General features: G+C 38.4%; 1 protein-coding gene across 3 annotated transcripts in view; it reads left to right on the forward strand.

Annotated features, from left to right (window-relative positions):
* Window positions 1-17783, forward strand: part of fut8b (fucosyltransferase 8b (alpha (1,6) fucosyltransferase)) — a 241257-nt gene that overhangs the window by 214902 nt on the left and 8572 nt on the right. For all 3 annotated transcript variants that reach the window (XM_022684459.2, XM_022684479.2, XM_022684488.2), the window contains one exon: window positions 1942-2188. In XM_022684459.2, the coding sequence (XP_022540180.1) occupies window positions 1942-2188 (247 nt within the window). The remainder of the gene's footprint in view (window positions 1-1941; window positions 2189-17783) is intronic.

The following is a 17783-nucleotide window of genomic DNA, read 5'->3' on the forward strand; positions in this document are numbered from 1 at the left end:
AAAAGATTAGTAAGGTGTTGGATGTGAAAGTAACAACTATTGGTGCAATTATCAGAAAGTTTAAAGAGTATAACATGACAATCAACAGACCTCGGCCCGGTGCTCCAAAGAAGATTTTGCCTCGTGGGGTGGCAATGATGCTGAGAACGGTCAGAAATCGTCCTGCAACCACTCGGCAGGAGTTAGCAAATGACCTGAAGGCAGCTGGGACCACAGTTTGCAAGGAAACAATTGGCAACACTTTGCGCAACAATGGATTCACATCCTGCAGTGCCCGAAAGGTACCCCTGCTGAAGAGAGCACATGTGGAGGCGCGCCTCAAGTATGCCAATGATCATTTGAAAGATGAACCAAGTTATTGGGAGAAGGTTTTGTGGTCAGACGAGACCAAAATTGAACTTTTTGGCCTCAACTCCACCCGCCATGTGTGGAGGAAGAAAAATGCTGCCTATGACCCCAAGAACACTGTGCCCACCGTCAGGCATGGAGGTGGAAGCATAATGTTTTGGGGGTGTTTCTCTGCCAAGGGTACAGGGCTACTTCACCGCATCACTGGGAAGATGGATGGAGCCATGTACCGCACAATCCTGAGGGACAACATGATAACGACCCTAAACATACAGCAAAGGCAACAAAGGATTGGCTCAAGAAAAATCACATTAAGGTCATGGAGTGGCCCAGCCAGTCGCCAGACCTCAATCCGATCGAAAATCTATGGAGGGAGCTGAAGGTCAGAGTTGCCAAGCGACAGCCCACCAACCTTCATGATTTAGAGAGGATCTGCAAAGAAGAGTGGGCCAAAATTCCCCCTGGTGTGTGTGCTAAACTTGTGGTTAACTACAACAAACGTCTCACCGCTGTGCTTGCAAACAAAGGCTTTGCCACTAAGTATTGAGTGTGTTTGGCAAGAGGGATCAAATACTTATTTTCCTCATTGAAATACAAATTAATTAAAATATATTCTTTAAAATTATATTCTGGATTTTTGTCTTGATATTCTGTCTCTCCATGTTAGAATATATCTACCAAGTGCAGAAGGATAGTGTCTTTATTAGTGGGCAAACAAAGAAAATCAGCAAGGGATCAAATACTTCTTGGACTCACTGTATATATATATAATTTACAGCTCTGGGAAAAAAGAGACCACTTCAGTCTTTGAATCAGTTTCTCAGATTTTGCTATTTATAGGTATGTGTTTGAGAAAAAAAAACATTGTTGTTTTATTCTATAAACTACACAAAACATTTCTCCCAAATTCCCAAATAAAATATTGTTTATTGTCTCATTTAGAAAACGAGAAATGGCTGAAATAACAAAAAAGATGCAGAGCTTTCAGATCTCAAATAATGAGTTCAGAAATCAGTATTTGTTGGAATAACTGGTTTTTAATTACAGTTTTCATGCATCTTAGCATGTTCTCCTCCACCAGTCTGACACACTGCTTTTGGATAACTTTATGCCACTTCTTTATGCTGCAAAAATTCAAGCAGTTGAGCTTGGCTTGATGGCTTGCTCTTGGTTATATTTCAGAGGTTTTTCAATTTGGTAAAATCAAAGAAACTCATCAATTTTAAGTGTCTAGTTTTTACGTCTTTTTTAAAACATTTGGGTTGAGAATTTGGGTTGATTCCTGTTACTGATTTGGAATTATTACATGGAGTAGAGAGTAAGTTGTAAGTTTAGTTTCATTTTAGCTCTCTCCCTAACCAATTTTATTTTCCTTGTATTAAAGTAAATTCATCATATTCAGACTGACAGCGTGTTTGATCCAGCCAGGGGCGTAGTTACAGAGGGCCCTACAGGGAGATTTTTAGCAAAAAATCGTACAACTACATTTTACAAATACACGTCATCAATGACTGACTTTTATCAATGGCTTTATGATTATTTACCTCTTAAAGCAGAGTTATTTTTTTTTGTTTTACTGTCTGTATACTCTAGGTGAGGATAATGACCGGGACATCCAGGTGGTGGAGCTGCCTATAGTGGACAGTCTTCACCCCAGACCCCCCTACCTGCCCCTGGCCATCCCAGAGGACTTGGCGCCCCGGCTCCAGCGCCTCCATGGTGATCCCTCGGTCTGGTGGGTTTCTCAGTTTGTGAAGTATCTGGTGCGTCCGCAGGCCTGGCTGGAGAAGGAGATGCAGGAGGCCAGCGTCAAACTGGGCTTTAAACATCCAATAATCGGGTCAGTTCACTTTTCATACCTTCAGTACCTTCTAGTGTTATCAAATGTATTTATGTAGCACTTTTTACAACAAATGTCACAAAGCAGTTTTGCAGAAATCTGATGGCAGAACAGAGAACCAGACAAAATACAAAACATTAAACATAGAACATAAAACCCACAGTGAGCAACAGTGTCAAGGAAGAACTCCCTTTAGAGCTGGAGGAAGAAGACACCTTGGGAAGAACCAAGGCTCAAATATAAGGGGGGACCCATCCTCCTCAGGTCAGACTACTAATAAATAATGATAAAAAAAATCCTTATACACCCACAAAGTTCTAATATACTTAGGTGAATATAGTAACACCAGCTATGGAAGTTCATGTAAACTTCAATATAGATGGTACTTGTTAGTCTTCACCCTGCAAGTGTTGAGTACATGTCTAGTGACATTGCGAGTTCATATGAAATAGGATTGTGCAATTGGCCTTTCAAATTTGTAAAATAAATGAAATAAGCCTTTAAACTTAACACAGATTAAAACTACAACCATACTACAACAGTGCATTGGCACCTTCCTGTTCCCATCCTTGGCACCTTGGTACCCTGGTACCTTTATTTAATTTACTTAACATTTTAAACCACTTTTCTATCAATATGGAAGGCAAATTACCCAATCCCATTTCGTAAGTAGTCCCACTTGCACTAGCTATGCACTTACCTCATCTGAGCAAACAAGAAAAATGCAACTAACTGTGATTAACTAAACAAATAATGTGATTAATCAAGATTAATTATTTGAATCCTTGCAAAATATAGACAGACTAACTCCATATGATTTAAAGCAAGTGCGGTTAGTAGCACAGTGGTATACTGGTTGCACAGCTCCAGTGCAAAAGGAACCAAGCAGACTTGAGACATCAAACACCTGGTCGACTACATTTTGGAGGAAATCATCCCGTTTCACAGAAAAGGAAATTTAAATTTACTCTTTCCACCACCTGATCATTAATGGTCAGTGGCAGGAGCTCTCTTCCCCTTTATCTTGTCCTTTCATCTTCTCACTGTTAATAAGAAATAAATGAGAAGAAATTGTTCTTCTTTCTTCAGGAATATATTCATCTTTATCTGTCTCACCTGCGGGTGAACTGTGATGGTATTAGATTACAACACAGTTCTGAGTAATCACTAAAATGTGGAGAGTTAAATGTTGTTGTAGTAATAGTGTGGAGTGTGTTACTGATTAGTGTTGTAACAGTGTGGAGTATGTTCGAGTAGGTGTTGTAACCGTGTAGAGTGTATTACAGGTCAGTTTTTTAACAATATGAATGATGGGTATATATTTTAACTTGTGGAATGTGTTACAGGTGAGTTGTGTAACAGTTGATAATAGAAATTGGGTAGAAGTAGTGAAGAAATAGTGTGTTACAGATGTAACAGTGTAGAGTATCTGCATAGTGTTCATAGGGCTAAGGGAACTCTTTGAAGTTCAGTTTTTGTAGCACAAAAACAATGTTTTCTTTCTGTCTCCCTTTCTCTCTCTTTCTGTCTCTCTCTTTCTCTCTCTTTCTGTCTCTCTCTTTCTCTCTCATATGGCGTCATATCAATGTCAAAAGTCGGAGGTGAAAAAATAACAGGTGAAAAAAATAACCAGCATGTTTTAATATTTTGCGTGTGTAAATGAACTTCTCGTGCGAACAAATGTGAAACTCACAAGCAAAAAAAGAGAATTGTGTGCGCGCTGAACAGAATATCACTCTCGAGCTTCATTTTTCACCTCTCGAGTGCTTTTTTTCCTCTCAAATTCACAGTTCTCCTGCAATTTTGGTTCAAGTGAGTTTTTTTGCGCTCAAGTTTTGAAAGGGGTGGTTTTGACAGTTTGGGGGCAGGGTCAGGGTCTCCTCCCTCAGCAAATGCTAAATGCTATTGGTTGATATCTCCAGGGTTTGTGACGGACCACCTACCTCCCAGAACCGGAGGATGGCGATTACTCCAGGCGCTAACCCGTGCTAACAGCGCCAGAGAGCGGGTTGTTTTGATTGTAGCATATCCAGTTAACGCTCCTGCTGTCCTTCTTTTTCCGCTTTCCTCCGGCTGTTGTTAGTAGGCGGTCCGTCACAAACCCTGGAAATATTAGCCAATAGCGTTCGCTGAGGGAGGCAACCCTGACCCTGCCCCCAAACTATCAAAACCACCCCTTTTAAAAATCGAGCGCAAAAAACTCAGTTGAGCACAAACTGCTGACACAGGTAATATGCATAGCGCAAGAAGAACTGTGAATTGGAGAGGAAGAAAAAACACTTGAGAGGAGAAAAGTGAAGCTTGAGAGTGATATTCTGTTCAGCGCACACGATTCCCTTTTTTTTGCTCACAAGTTTCACATTTGTGCTCAAGAGAAGTTAATTTACACACATGCAAAATGTTAAAACATGCTGGTTCATTTTTTTTCACCTGTTATTTTTTTCGCCCACGACTTTTGACATTGATGTGACGCCATACTCTCTCTCTCTCTCTCTCTCTCTCTTTCTCTCACTCTCCCATCCTTATCCATTCAATAGTGTGAATTTCTCTCTCTCATATTCAGTGTCTACATCGCTCCTCATCGTCTTTGTCCTTTTTTTTCTCTCTTTTAGTCATGTCTCCATCACCCCTCCCTCTCTTATTCTTCTCTCAGTCTCTGGCTCTCTCCGCTGGGAATGGGAGTGAAAAGATGAGTGTGGTGATGAAAGTATAAAAGAGCACTCTATTTAGGAGTGCAGGTCAGGGTCCTGCAGGAGAACAGGTATGAGTCCTGCAGGAGCTTCTTTATGGACTGCAGAAAAAAGACGTTCTGTTCTTTCCAGCGTTCAGGATAAGGAAGCAGCTTCCAGGACAAATATGCAGCGTCCGAGCCAAGGTCAGCAGGATCTGCAGTCGGAGCATGAGGATGAATTCACTCTCACACTTTTAACATGAATGCACTGTCCATCAAAAGCTGAGAGGCGCCCAACCTTTCAAAATGTGTTTCATTAATTAGCATTTTCCACTTTATGGACAATCGGATTGGAAAACCTACTTAATCATGTGTTTTCACAATTCAGTAGTGTTAAAAATACTTTATCCTGCTTTTGTTGGAGTAACTGTCTTTATTTTAGACTAGATTTAAGCATGGGTCAGGATGTTGGATGATCACCATCCCACCTCTTCATAGCCAACTCCCCAACTCAACCCAAAACTATAAGCTGGAGGTCCATCATTCCAGAGAACACACTGTTTCATGATGCAAATAGATTTATGTAAATCTGCTCCAAATAATTATTTTCTTTTGGTAGTACTTACAGTATCTACCGTTACTGGACTAGCTATGCCAACTATGTGCATTTACACATCTGTGTCAGCAATGGAATTAACTCTAAGGGCCTTGTTTTATCAGTATATAGGTGAGCCATCAACCATGCCAACTTCCCACATCTTGATCTATGTTGTTTTAGGATGTCTTTGCTATCATAACGGCAGGAAAAGTACACCTTGTGTTTCTCTTAATGCGCTAAAAGGCATGAATTAATTCTCATAATTAATCATGGGTGTGTTTTGGGTGTATTGTAAAATAAATCAGTGTGTCTCCTGTCATTCCCTTTAAGAGGCAAGTGCACTCTGACTTTGGTGGATTAGTATTTTCTCAGCAGAGGAAACTGACCTGCTCATTCATGCTTTGAAGGTGTGTGAGCAGGTCTTTTACTGGAACAGTAATGTAATTTTTTTTTTGTATTCTGTTTATTGTTGATGTAATAGTTGGGTTTGTGCAATGTTGCATGTCCTTGTGTGTCTGTGCCTGTGTGTGATCAGCAGGGGTGTATGCGCAATGAGCCGTTGGCAGGGTGTAAGATAACAATGAGCATCGTAACGTGCCCTCAGAGGGTATAAGGAAGGGCTCGTAATGGCTCAAAGCATTTATTTGAAGGGATGTCCACAAACATTTGAATATAAAGTGTATTTAATAAAAAACGCAAAACCTGTAAAAATGATATAAAACTTCCATTTAATGATCATTAAACATTACATTAAAATACTGATACACTTTAGTCCGATTTATTTGGTAGTAAGTCACAATCCTGCTTAAGATTAACTATGTTATTATTCTTTTTTTTTACATAAAAGAAAACTACTTATTGCATGACTCATCTTTTTATCTGAAGAGTCAGAATTTTCTCAGTATCCCACTGTATAATTAATGTCAAGCAGAAGAATCTAGGGGGTTTGTTTTGTATAATTTCCTTTTTTTATTTTATTTATTCGTTTTTATTTTTAGACAATGCATTTATGAAAAAATACAACCACACCAGTCAACAACACGGCTACTGTCTGAAGTTCCAACATGCATGTCACTGTGCTTTGCTTGTAAACCTAAGTTTGTTTAATGTGTACAGTTTATATAAATATATAGATCACCAGCATACACTACAGTAGTGCTGTCCAGTCAGAATGAGTATGTGAACTGTACTTGTTAACAACACTTGCCTAGCTGGTCTGAAACTGAATGTCTCATTGAACCGTGAGATATCATCCATTATCTGCTCGTGTTTTCTTCTGTAGCTTATCTGTACAGTGATCAGATTTCCATTTGCCAGCAGAATGGAAATGCGGGTTTCCTGAAGTAAATCTTTATCCAGGGGAGTTATAATGTGTTCATGCATTCAGGCTGCACACAGAAAAATAGAGCACTGAGTAGAAACAGTTATTTCTGTTATCTACCATGGTGTTGCTGCACAGTATGAGGCTTTGTTCTTGTTGGATGCACTGTATTTTTTTCAGATAGTAGTTCAGACCTTTAAGTGGTTATTACTGTTGTTTTTTATTCTTTTCAATAAGAAAAATGATAAATCACAAGTAATATGTGTCTTATATTCTCAATTATGTGTTTATGACACTAACAGATTACAACAAATCCCTTGTGCATATTTCTCGAAATTTATATTTAACACAAAAAATGAGAAAATGGTCTGGGATCAATTATCCATATCCAGTGCATCTAAAATATATATATAGAGTTAATATGTAATTTTAAATAAATAAATGCAGTTTGATAATTAGCAGTTACATGTTTAAAATAGGATATAAATACACTGGAGTTAGTAATCTAGGATTTGTTTTTCATTAACAGTCTTGGGGAAGTGCAGCTGCTTCTTAGCAGATACCAATGCATTACTTATAAATTTCATGATGCATTATTAATTAAGAGTCTTCCCTCACGTCTTCCCCCCTATAGAGCGGCCTATTTTAATAGAATGTGCTGGTACAGTTTTGTAAAGGACAATATCAGACTGAGATTTCTTATTTGTTTCGAGGAAATCAGGCCTGCAATAGTTGAAGATTACAGTTAAACACTTTACTGTAGAGAGAATGTGTGTATTTGCTTCTGTTAAACAGAGGTACTGCTGCATGCATCATTTTTATTGTAAACGTGAGTGTATGTTTTGGCTCTTATTTGTGAAATTCAGTTGTGAAAAAATGTAAAAGTCACCTACTTCACAACATACACTCACCTACTTCACACAAATAAAGCCTGCTGTATTAACTCTATACACTATGCAGCAGAGTTACAGCTTAAATTCTGTTAAGCCCCCCTGTCATCTGAACATTCTGTAGGGGGTGTGGCTAAAACTGAAAACATACATAGAAGGAATAGATGAAGGTTAAACAACTGGAATTTCTATTTGTTCTAATGTGCATCATTAACAACAATTTTCTTTGTCTTTTACCATGAGATACAGTTAATTCTGTTGTGAGGACACCTATAGGGCACCACATCATATTTAAAGCACTGAGAGGGCTTCCATTAGGAGACCTCCGCTCATTCCCACTCATACGCCTCTACCTTTTACAGCACTGTATCACATTTAATCCACTGGTGGGCACTTCTCTATTAGAGGGGGATTATTAGAGGCACTTCATCATGCTTTCTCACCTGCAGGAGAACATTAACCCTATACGGCACAGCCTCCAACCACATTTACTCTAATAGAGAAAGCACCCTTTGGATTTTCTATTTGAAGAGCATAGGGGCACCCATAGATAGGCACTTTTTAAGACATTTGTAGCAAAGCTCTTTTGTGTGTATTTCCTATAAAATGCATTGTTTCTAATTCTTTATAGTAACACATGCCAAAGTAATCAATTGCCAATGTACAGGGGTTGGACAATGAAACTGAAACACCTGGTTTTAGACCACAATAATTTATTGTCTCGACGGACAGTTCTGGTGGAAACAGGAGAGTTGAGGTGCACACTGAATTCTGAAGTGATTTGGGCAGCCGTGGTTTTATGTTTTTTGGATACAATCCGGGTTAGCACCCGAACATCCCTTTCAGACAGCTTCCTCTTACAGCGTCCACAGTTAATCCTGTTGGATGTGGTTGGTCCTTCTTGGTGGTATGCTGACATTACCCTGGATACCGTGGCTCTTGATACATCACAAAGACTTGTTGTCTTGGTCAGAGATGGTCCAGCAAGACGTGCACCAACAATTTGTCCTCTTTTGAACTCTGGTATGTCACCCAAAATGTTGTGTGCATTGCAATATTTTGAGTAAAACTGTGCTCTTACCCTGCTAACACTCTGCTCTTACTGGTGCAATGTGCAGTTAATAAAGATTGGCCACCAGGCTGCTCCAATTTAGCCATGAAACCTCCCACAGTAAAATGACAGGTGTTTCAGTTTTATTGTCCAACCCCTGTAGTTCTATCAGTGATATCTAAGTGATTGGAGATCAAGCAACTTGTGCCCTTGTTCTTGATGCACTAAAATTTCTCCTGACACCTTAAATCAGTGGTTCTCAAATGTTTTAGACCATGTACCACCAATGACCAAACTAAAACCTCCAAGTACCACCTACAAGCCATTTCACAGAAACACATGCAGTTACCACACACACAGCTATTTATACACTGTAAGCTAGATCTGTAAACCAATTGTTCTTCACCTGTTTTGTGGAGCTTGCCTGCTTTTGTAAAATGTTTGATTATTGTTTCTGGTTAATAGAGTATTTCTACTGAGAAGGATATCTCAGAAGGATTTAGACTAAGGAAAACAACAAGAGTTTTTACCTCATTTGTCTATTAATTATAAAGCAGAAACTGTTGTGAACTGTTGGTTGATAGAGCAGATATTGAGGTGTTCCACAGGGTTTTACTCTAGGGCCGATAAAACTGATGTTAATGAATTTAAAACAGTAGTTCTCTGAGTGAAGACCTGTAGTGTTACACGCTTACATACAGATTAAACAGGTAAATAACTAAACACAGACAATCGTAATGTTAAATAGGAAAAAAATAGGAAAATAGGAATTTTAAGACATTTAGTGGACCATCTTGGGATGCTTCAAATACCACCAGGGCCACAGTTAAGAGAACCACTGTCTTAAATTATTTGAGGATAGTTTGTTTTATTTGTTTATTTATTTGTTTATTTACTGAATCCCCTATTTGCTGGAGAAGATGTCCCTGCTATTCGTCCTTGGGTCTTACTTAAATAAAAAAAATATATATACACTACCGTTCAAAAGTTTGGGGTCACTCAAACAATTTTGTGTTTTCCTTGAAAAGTCACATTTATTCACCACCATACGTTGTGAAATGAATAGAAAATAGAGTCAAGACATTGACAAGGTTAGAAATAATGATTTGTATTTGAAATAACATTGTTTTTACATCAAACTTTGCTTTCATCAAAGAATCCTCCATTTGCAGCAATTACAGCATTGCACACCTTTGGCATTCTAGCTGTTAATTTGTTGAGGTAAGCTGGAGAAATTGCACCCCACACTTCTAGAAGCAGCTCCCACAAGTTGGATTGGTTGGATGGGCACTTCTGGCGTACCATACGGTCAAGCTGCTCCCACAACAGCTCAATGGGGTTCAGATCTGGTGACTGCGCTGGCCACTCCATTACCAATAGAATACCAGCTGCCTGCTTCTGCTGTAAATAGTTCTTGCACAATTTGGAGGTGTGTTTAGGGTCATTGTCCTGTTGTAGGACGAAATTGGCTCCGATCAGGCGCTGTCCACTGGGTATGGCATGGCGTTGCAAAATGGAGTGATAGCCTTCCTTATTCAGAATCCCTTTTACCCTGTACAAATCTCCCACCTTACCAGCACCAAAGCAACCCCAGACCATCACATTACCTCCACCATGCTTAACAGATGGCGTCAGGCATTCTTCCAGCATCTTTTCATTTGTTCTGCGTCTCACAAACGTTCTTCTTTGTGATCCAAACACCTCAAACTTGGATTCATCCGTCCACAACACTTTTTTCCAGTCTTCCTCTGTCCAATGTCTGTGTTCTTTTGCCCATCTTAATCTTTTTCTTTTATTAGCCAGTCTCAGATATGGCTTTTTCTTTGCCACTCTGCCCTGAAGCCCAAAATCCCGCAGCCGCCTCTTCACTGTAGATGTTGACACTGGTGTTTTGCGGGTACTATTTAATGAAGATACCAGTTGGGGACCTGTGAGGCGTCTGTTTCTCAAACTAGAGACTCTAATGTACTTATCTTCTTGCTTAGTTGTGCAACGCGGCCTCCCACTTCTTTTTCTACTCTGGTTAGAGCCTGTTTGTGCTGTCCTCTGAAGGGAGTAGTACACACCGTTGTAGGAAATCTTCAATTTCTTAGCAATTTCTCGCATGGAATAGCCTTCATTTCTAAGAACAAGAATAGACTGTCGAGTTTCAGATGAAAGTTCTCTTTTTCTGGCCATTTTGAGCGTTTAATTGGCCCCACAAATGTGATGCTCCAGAAACTCAATCTGCTCAAAGGAAGGTCAGTTTTGTAGCTTCTGTAATGAGCTAGACTGTTTTCAGGTGTGTGAACATGATTGCACAAGGGTTTTCTAATCATCAATTAGCCTTCTGAGCCAATGAGCAAACACATTGTACCATTAGAACACTGGAGTGATAGTTGCTGGAAATGGGCCTCTATACACCTATGTAGATATTGCACCAAAACTAGACATTTGCAGCTAGAATAGTCATTTACCACATTAGCAATGTACAGAGTTTATTTGTTTAAAGTAAGGACTAGTTTAAAGTTATCTTCATTGAAAAGTACAGTGCTTTTCCTTCAAAAATAAGGAAGTTTCAATGTGACCCCAAACTTTTGAACGGTAGTGTATATTCCATCTAAGTTTCATCATCAGGTACAACTACAGAGTAAACAACAACATAACACACACACACACACTATATAAAGAGAGACAATATGACACAATATTATAATAATTAATGAACGCCTGAAATGAAATAAAAACTAAATATGAAAAAAGTATTTAAAAAAATAAGCCTTTACCAAATACTTCTTGACTTGTGTGACTTGGAAAATGATCTCAGAATTAGTTTTAGTCATAAATTGGCATCCTGGTACACACAACGAAATGCCTCTTGACGTCAGAACTCGTATTATAAATTATGCCTTGTAGAGGAAGAAATATGCAAATTCAGTAGAATATTTCTTTGGGAATCAATGATTTTCAAATGAAACTTTAGATCCTCCATGCATGTTTGCTCCTCAAATACAAAAACTAGGTCATTTTTACTTTATTACTAGCCTTAAATTGCTAGTAATTGATGAATTGTAAACTTCTTTTGGGATGTGTTGCAGGCCTGGAATGCAGAAATGGATCCATATTAACCAATAAAAAATAAGGTGACCAGACAAAACATGAAATATCTCAGATTCATATTATCTAAACTGAAAAAAAAAATAAATAAATAAATAAATGCATTTCCACATTGTCCCAACTTTTTCTGTCTGGTTATGCAGTATAGAAAACCCCATTGTGAACAATATATACGAACTGTAACTTGTGGACCAGATGTGAGGTTATGGGGGCTAAATCCTGCCAAAATAAAAAAACAGAAATGAAAACACTAAAATGAAAATGCAAATACAGAGTTTATTAATACGCTTTTTCATTTTAGATTTGACTGTAAAATACCTGTATGTTAATGAAAATTAAATGGCAAAAAGCCATTTTTAATTTCAATTTATTTGCATCACATATGACCCGTGTTCAAGTGAAGAATTAAATTGCAAATGAAGTGATTTAATTTTGTTTGTATTTTTTAGCATTTGGGTTTTTATTTCAGTTTTTTTGGGGGGATGATTTACCTCCCATACTGAGTTTTTTTTTTTGTCAATCAATTCCATAAATGCTAAAGGCTGCTTCCTCATGTATAGATTGGACCCCTGACTCGACTGGCTGACCTCTGTCCACAGCTCTTAATTTTCTGACCTGTAGTTAAGTTTTATTTGATTTTTTTTTTTTTTTTAATTGTAGTGGAATGAAGCTTGATCTTGTAGAGGCTGCATCAATGAGAACTGTTACACTCCTGCATTGTGTAAGAAACTCAACATTTATTATTAATAAGAGCTAGCTTTGTAGAGATAATAGGAGCCCCTGGGGCACTGTGAGGCTGACATGATGCAGACAGTAGATTAAGCTGTTTCACTGTATCAGCTATGTAGACTCCATTCTTTCTGTTTCTGTTTCCACTAAACACAGGAATAAAGAATTCTGCAGGGAATACATGCTCTCAGAACAGCTGTCAGTACCGTCTCTAGTATAGCGGGGACCCGGAACATTTCAAAGAGTGCTGACAGTGTTTTGTACCCTTCTGCTGCCGCCATCAGTAATGCTTATTGAGCATGCCATGCTTTGTGCTGTCAGTGGACAGGCTGTTGCTGGTGATGCTGAAGTGACTTTACAGATTGTTCAAGGTGAAACATGGAGGATACTGAACTTTCCTGTGTGAAATCTGGGAAGTTTAGTTCCGGCACAGCAGTTTTCCCCCGTCTTCCCTGTGGAATCCATATGCGAAAGGCAAGAAGTTGAGAGAAAGAGAGGCTGGAGAGGGTGGAGGTTGAGAGAGATGATTGTAGTGACTCTGCTGGTGATGGCAGTGACCATGGCAGATGTTCCATGTCATTATAATTCTCATCTAGTGTCTGAAAGTCAGTCTGAGAGATGTCCTCCAGTGGTGGGGATTCTCTGCTCTGATCTGTAGTGTCTCCTCTTGTGAAATGATATTTTGAAGTTGGTTCATCCTCTTGTGGTGTGATATTTGATGATCTCTACGGACAGATCGAGGGGGCTGTAAAGGGGCACACATGTGGCGAAGAACAAAAAGCAGATTTTCCTTCAAGATTTTACTCCAGTCTTGCATAGAAACATGTAGAAATTGTCAGCATAATAGACTTTTTATACAAGGTTTACTCAGGTACACAATGAAAGTCTTTTCATTGGTAAAAAAAAAAACATTGTTTGGAAGATGTATGCTTGTAAGCGTTTGATCGGGCCGTTTTTATTTTTTTAGCATTTGTAAAATGTTGAGTTATCAGGTTATTCACCCTGGGCTGAAAGAGAATGCTGACATGTTTTTTCAAGTGTATTTAATGCACTTGACAATGATATGATGTGTAGACAGCACAGTGTTAGCTGTCTCATTATGAGAAAGCTCTGCCTTTTTTGTAACGTCTCAGAGTTGGAGGCCGGATGCAAGGGCAAGTTGGTTTTAATTGAAGCCATAGAAAAATAAACAAAGAGGCAAATACTAAGACTGTAAAGCAAATAACAAAGGACTAACTTAAAAAGCAAGGCTTAACATTAACAGGTGTCAAACAAACAATATACAGATAAAGATATCAAACCACAACAAATCAGTAACAAAGAGGGACCAAACAAACCAGACTGGGCCAAAAGGAAGAAAAAGCACAACAGAGAAAAAAGGAAAACATAGGAAATATATACATAGACACAGACATAGACCACCTGGGGAAGATAACAAGGGGGCTGGGTTGATCTATCAATCAATCAATCAATCACAATACCCCCCCCCCCCAACCCAACTGAGATGGTCATTTGAAATAAGCTGGAGCAGAAAGAGCAGCAACTATTGTTCAGCACCTCCAGAAACTCCTTCAAGATGCTAAGAAAACTATTTCAGGTGACTCTCCCTCATGAAGACACTAAGATTAAAATGCCAAGAGTGTGCAGATATGTCCTCAAAGATAAATGTGCTACTAAATGTGGAATCTTAACTATAAAACATATTTAGTTTTTTTGCTTACAAAATAATTCTGCATGTGTTCCTGTATAGCTTTAATGTAGTCTCTAAAACTAAATTTATAGTGTAAAAAAATCATAGAAAGAAAGTAATAAAATAAATTGAATGAGAGTAGGTGTTTAGAAACCTTTGAATGGTACTGTATATATATATATATATATATATATATATATATATATATATATATATATATATATATACTTTTTAAGAATAAATATTTACTGTAAAAAAAAATTATCAAATAAATAATCTATCAAATCAAAAGTCCTTTTTTCAGTATTTCCCTTTCTGATCTACATGCACAATGATTTGATTGTTCTTCCTGTGCTGGGAGAGAATGCTGGGAGGTTCATTTAAGAGCATAAATGAATGCAGACAGTGGTTTGATGAGGATACAGATGATTTGCTGCTTCCTGATAGTGAAATCACCCACAAACAGAGCGTTAATTCTGGTGTTGCTCTCAGTTGCTGCTAAATATTTGCTAGCTTTCTTTGAGCCTCTGTTTGATGTCATCTCTGCAGATTTAGCTCCATGGCCTTTACTGTGAGGAAAAGCCTCTTCTAGGTTTATTAGCAGCTAAAAAAACCCTTCACTAAAGAGCTTGATTTGACTGTATTATTGCCCTGTTGCAATGCTAGCATATAGGGTCTTTCAGGCATCAGCTTTCCAAGCCTATGTGGAACAGTATTAGAGTTGCTTTGAAAAGTGTATGTATGCCACTGACTTATACATTAACAAGGTTGAGTTCTTGTTTATTGATTTTGCCTGAGCTCTGTCAAGCTTTGGGAAATCAGTGGAAGTTTTTAGCCTTAGCTTAGCATCTTGAGCTGTGCTTACACAGGTCTCTGCTGACTAGCCCTCGATAAAGAGTGGAGTGATGTTTGGAACATGTCTCCAGTACTTCTTCAGCTTCACATTCTGGCAAATCGGTGAGTGTCCTTGCTTCATTCTGACCTGGCAATTCTCCAAAAGAATTTGTAGCAGTTTGAGCAGCATGGAAAAATTGCTATAGCACGAGGAGTCATAAAGCATTATTGAGTGCTGCTCCACTTGGGTCAAAGACTAATCCAACCTTAAAGAGGTTCTTCACTCCGATTCTACTTTCAGTACTTTCAAACATCTCATTTAGATGACTAGAGGCCTAAAGGTGGCACAGTGGCTTAGTGGTTGGCACGTTCGCCTCCCAGCACTGGGATCTTGGGTTCAAGTCCCTATCTGGGTGGAGTTTCCATGTTCTCCCTGTGTCTGTGTGAGTTTCCTCCGGGGACTCCGGTTTCCTCCAACATTCCAAAAACATGGAGATCAGGTAAATTGGATACTCTAAATTGTCCAGAGAAATTGATTACTCTAAATTGATCTGGTGTGTATGTGTGTAAAGTGTGGTATATATGTAAGTTTGTGTGTGTAAATGTATGTATGACTGTGCCCAGATATAGATTGGCACTCTGTCCTGGGTAAATGCTGTAGTGCCCGATGCAGTCCTCCGCTATTGGCTGCCGCTTCTCACCGGTGTGTGGAAGAGTGTTGATGTGTAATAATATGCTTGTGTGTAAAACATGTTAATTGTAAAGTGTCCTTGGGTTTCTAGAAAGGCGCTATATATGTTGAAATTCATTCATTCATAAAGCATTTTCCAAACTAAGGTTATTTAGGTGTAAAGGAGTGGTAAGAGGGTTCTGATCTCTCCAAATAACTCTACTGGGATTGTTTGGGATCATCTCTGAGAGCCTTCAACTACCCATTATCACATTGCTCCACCTCAAATATATTTCTGCAGATCTTTGCAGAAGGATAAATCAACCGTCCGGGCGATCATTAGTATCATTAGCTTCCTCACCATTAGTAATCATATCATCCTCAGGCCATTCTGACCATGAATAATCATAACATCGTCCTCAAAGTGTACTGAGCATAAATAATCAAAATAATGAGCAAAGTTGTGTGTTGAGCTTGTTTGCGTGCATACCCTGTTATAACATGCCTGATGGTCACAAATTTAAAAGGGTGTCCAGTTAAAAAAAAAAAACAAGTGGTCAGTTTTTTTTTCCTTGAGCCCCTTATGAAGGCTTTATGACACCTACATAATCTGCAATAACTGAGATAAACCTTCATACATATTAATGAAAGGTTATTCCAACTGAAATGATTCACACAAAATGGGAAAAAATATATATTTCTGTACATTGTTTAAATATAAATATTGTGCTTTGTTGGTTTATCAGCTGGGATGTTCTATAGGGTTGTAACAAATGTCAATTATAAAAATTAGCTTGAAATCTCATTGACAATTATTTTTTTTATTATCTTCATTTGAAAGACTACTATTCCAAATACATTTGATTATGGTATCAAGCTCAGATTTATATTCATGTTTTATAGCTTTTATGTATTCAGTTTTCTGGAGGAACTTGTTATATTACGATACGTTAGAAAGTGGAAAACAGTGTGACTTCAGCAAGTGTGAAGGCATGGGTAGGTGAGGTAAAACATGATATAAATGAAATCATGATTACATTATATAGTTAACTAAACGACTAACTGGAAAAAATGATCATAAGATTAGTCGAGTACTATATTAATTATTAGTTGCAGCCCTAATGTTTAATGTTTAAAAAATTATAAAATTGTGGTTTTGCAAATGTTTTTTTTTTTTTTTGTAAATCAAGAAAAAGAAATATGTTGAATTTCCACAGTGAAGAAAAAAAGAGGCAAAATAAATAAAAACCTAAAAAGAAATATGTTTGGTATTTGACTTTTGGCCAAATGTTTCATTTAGTTTGATGTCAGGAAAAAAAAAATAGTGCATTCTTTCTGTTTACAGATCTTTTGAGAATTTTCTGGCTGAAATAACTTCAGGGTTAACAAAAGCAGCATATATGACACTTGACACTTGTTAAAATAAGCCTTTAAAACTGTTTATGCATGCTTATGCCAGTTGGTGAAAGGTTTATGAAGGTGTTGTGTAGTCTAACAAGTGCTGCTCTACAGTGGAGTATCAGTACAGAAAGTGAGCCGTAGCCCAGCTGTTTGTGTTATTGATCTAACAGGTCTGTGCTCGCACTGCGGTGCACTCCACAGATGGCAGCGTTTCTGTAGTGTAAAAAGAGACAGTGCAGAAGAGAGCGGATGAAAGCGCTTGTCGTGGGTGTGGGAGAAACCTCGGTTTATTCTCTGGCTCTCCTCAGAGATGGGCCGGCTGGATTTTCAGTGTGTTAACACGAGCGCGCTACAAACACTGCGGGTGCAGTCATTCAGCCGCATAAGAGCCGGGGCAAAGCTAAAGAGTGTGAAAGTGTGTGTTAGCGGTGAGGGGAAACAGGGCGGTATTGATCCATCACCGAGAGGACCACGGATGGATAGAGAGAAGGAGAGAGAGAGAGAGAGAGAGAGAGTGATGGACTGATGAAGAGAAATAAAAACAGAAAATAGAGGTTTGAAAAGATGTTTAGAGGTAAACATGCAAGTTGTATAGATTTTATTACTGTTGTATTGTACAATTTACATATTGCTGAAATGTAAAT

The sequence above is a fragment of the Astyanax mexicanus genome, chromosome 1 (assembly GCF_023375975.1).
Source record: "Astyanax mexicanus isolate ESR-SI-001 chromosome 1, AstMex3_surface, whole genome shotgun sequence".
Classification (NCBI taxonomy): Eukaryota; Metazoa; Chordata; class Actinopteri; order Characiformes; family Acestrorhamphidae; genus Astyanax; species Astyanax mexicanus.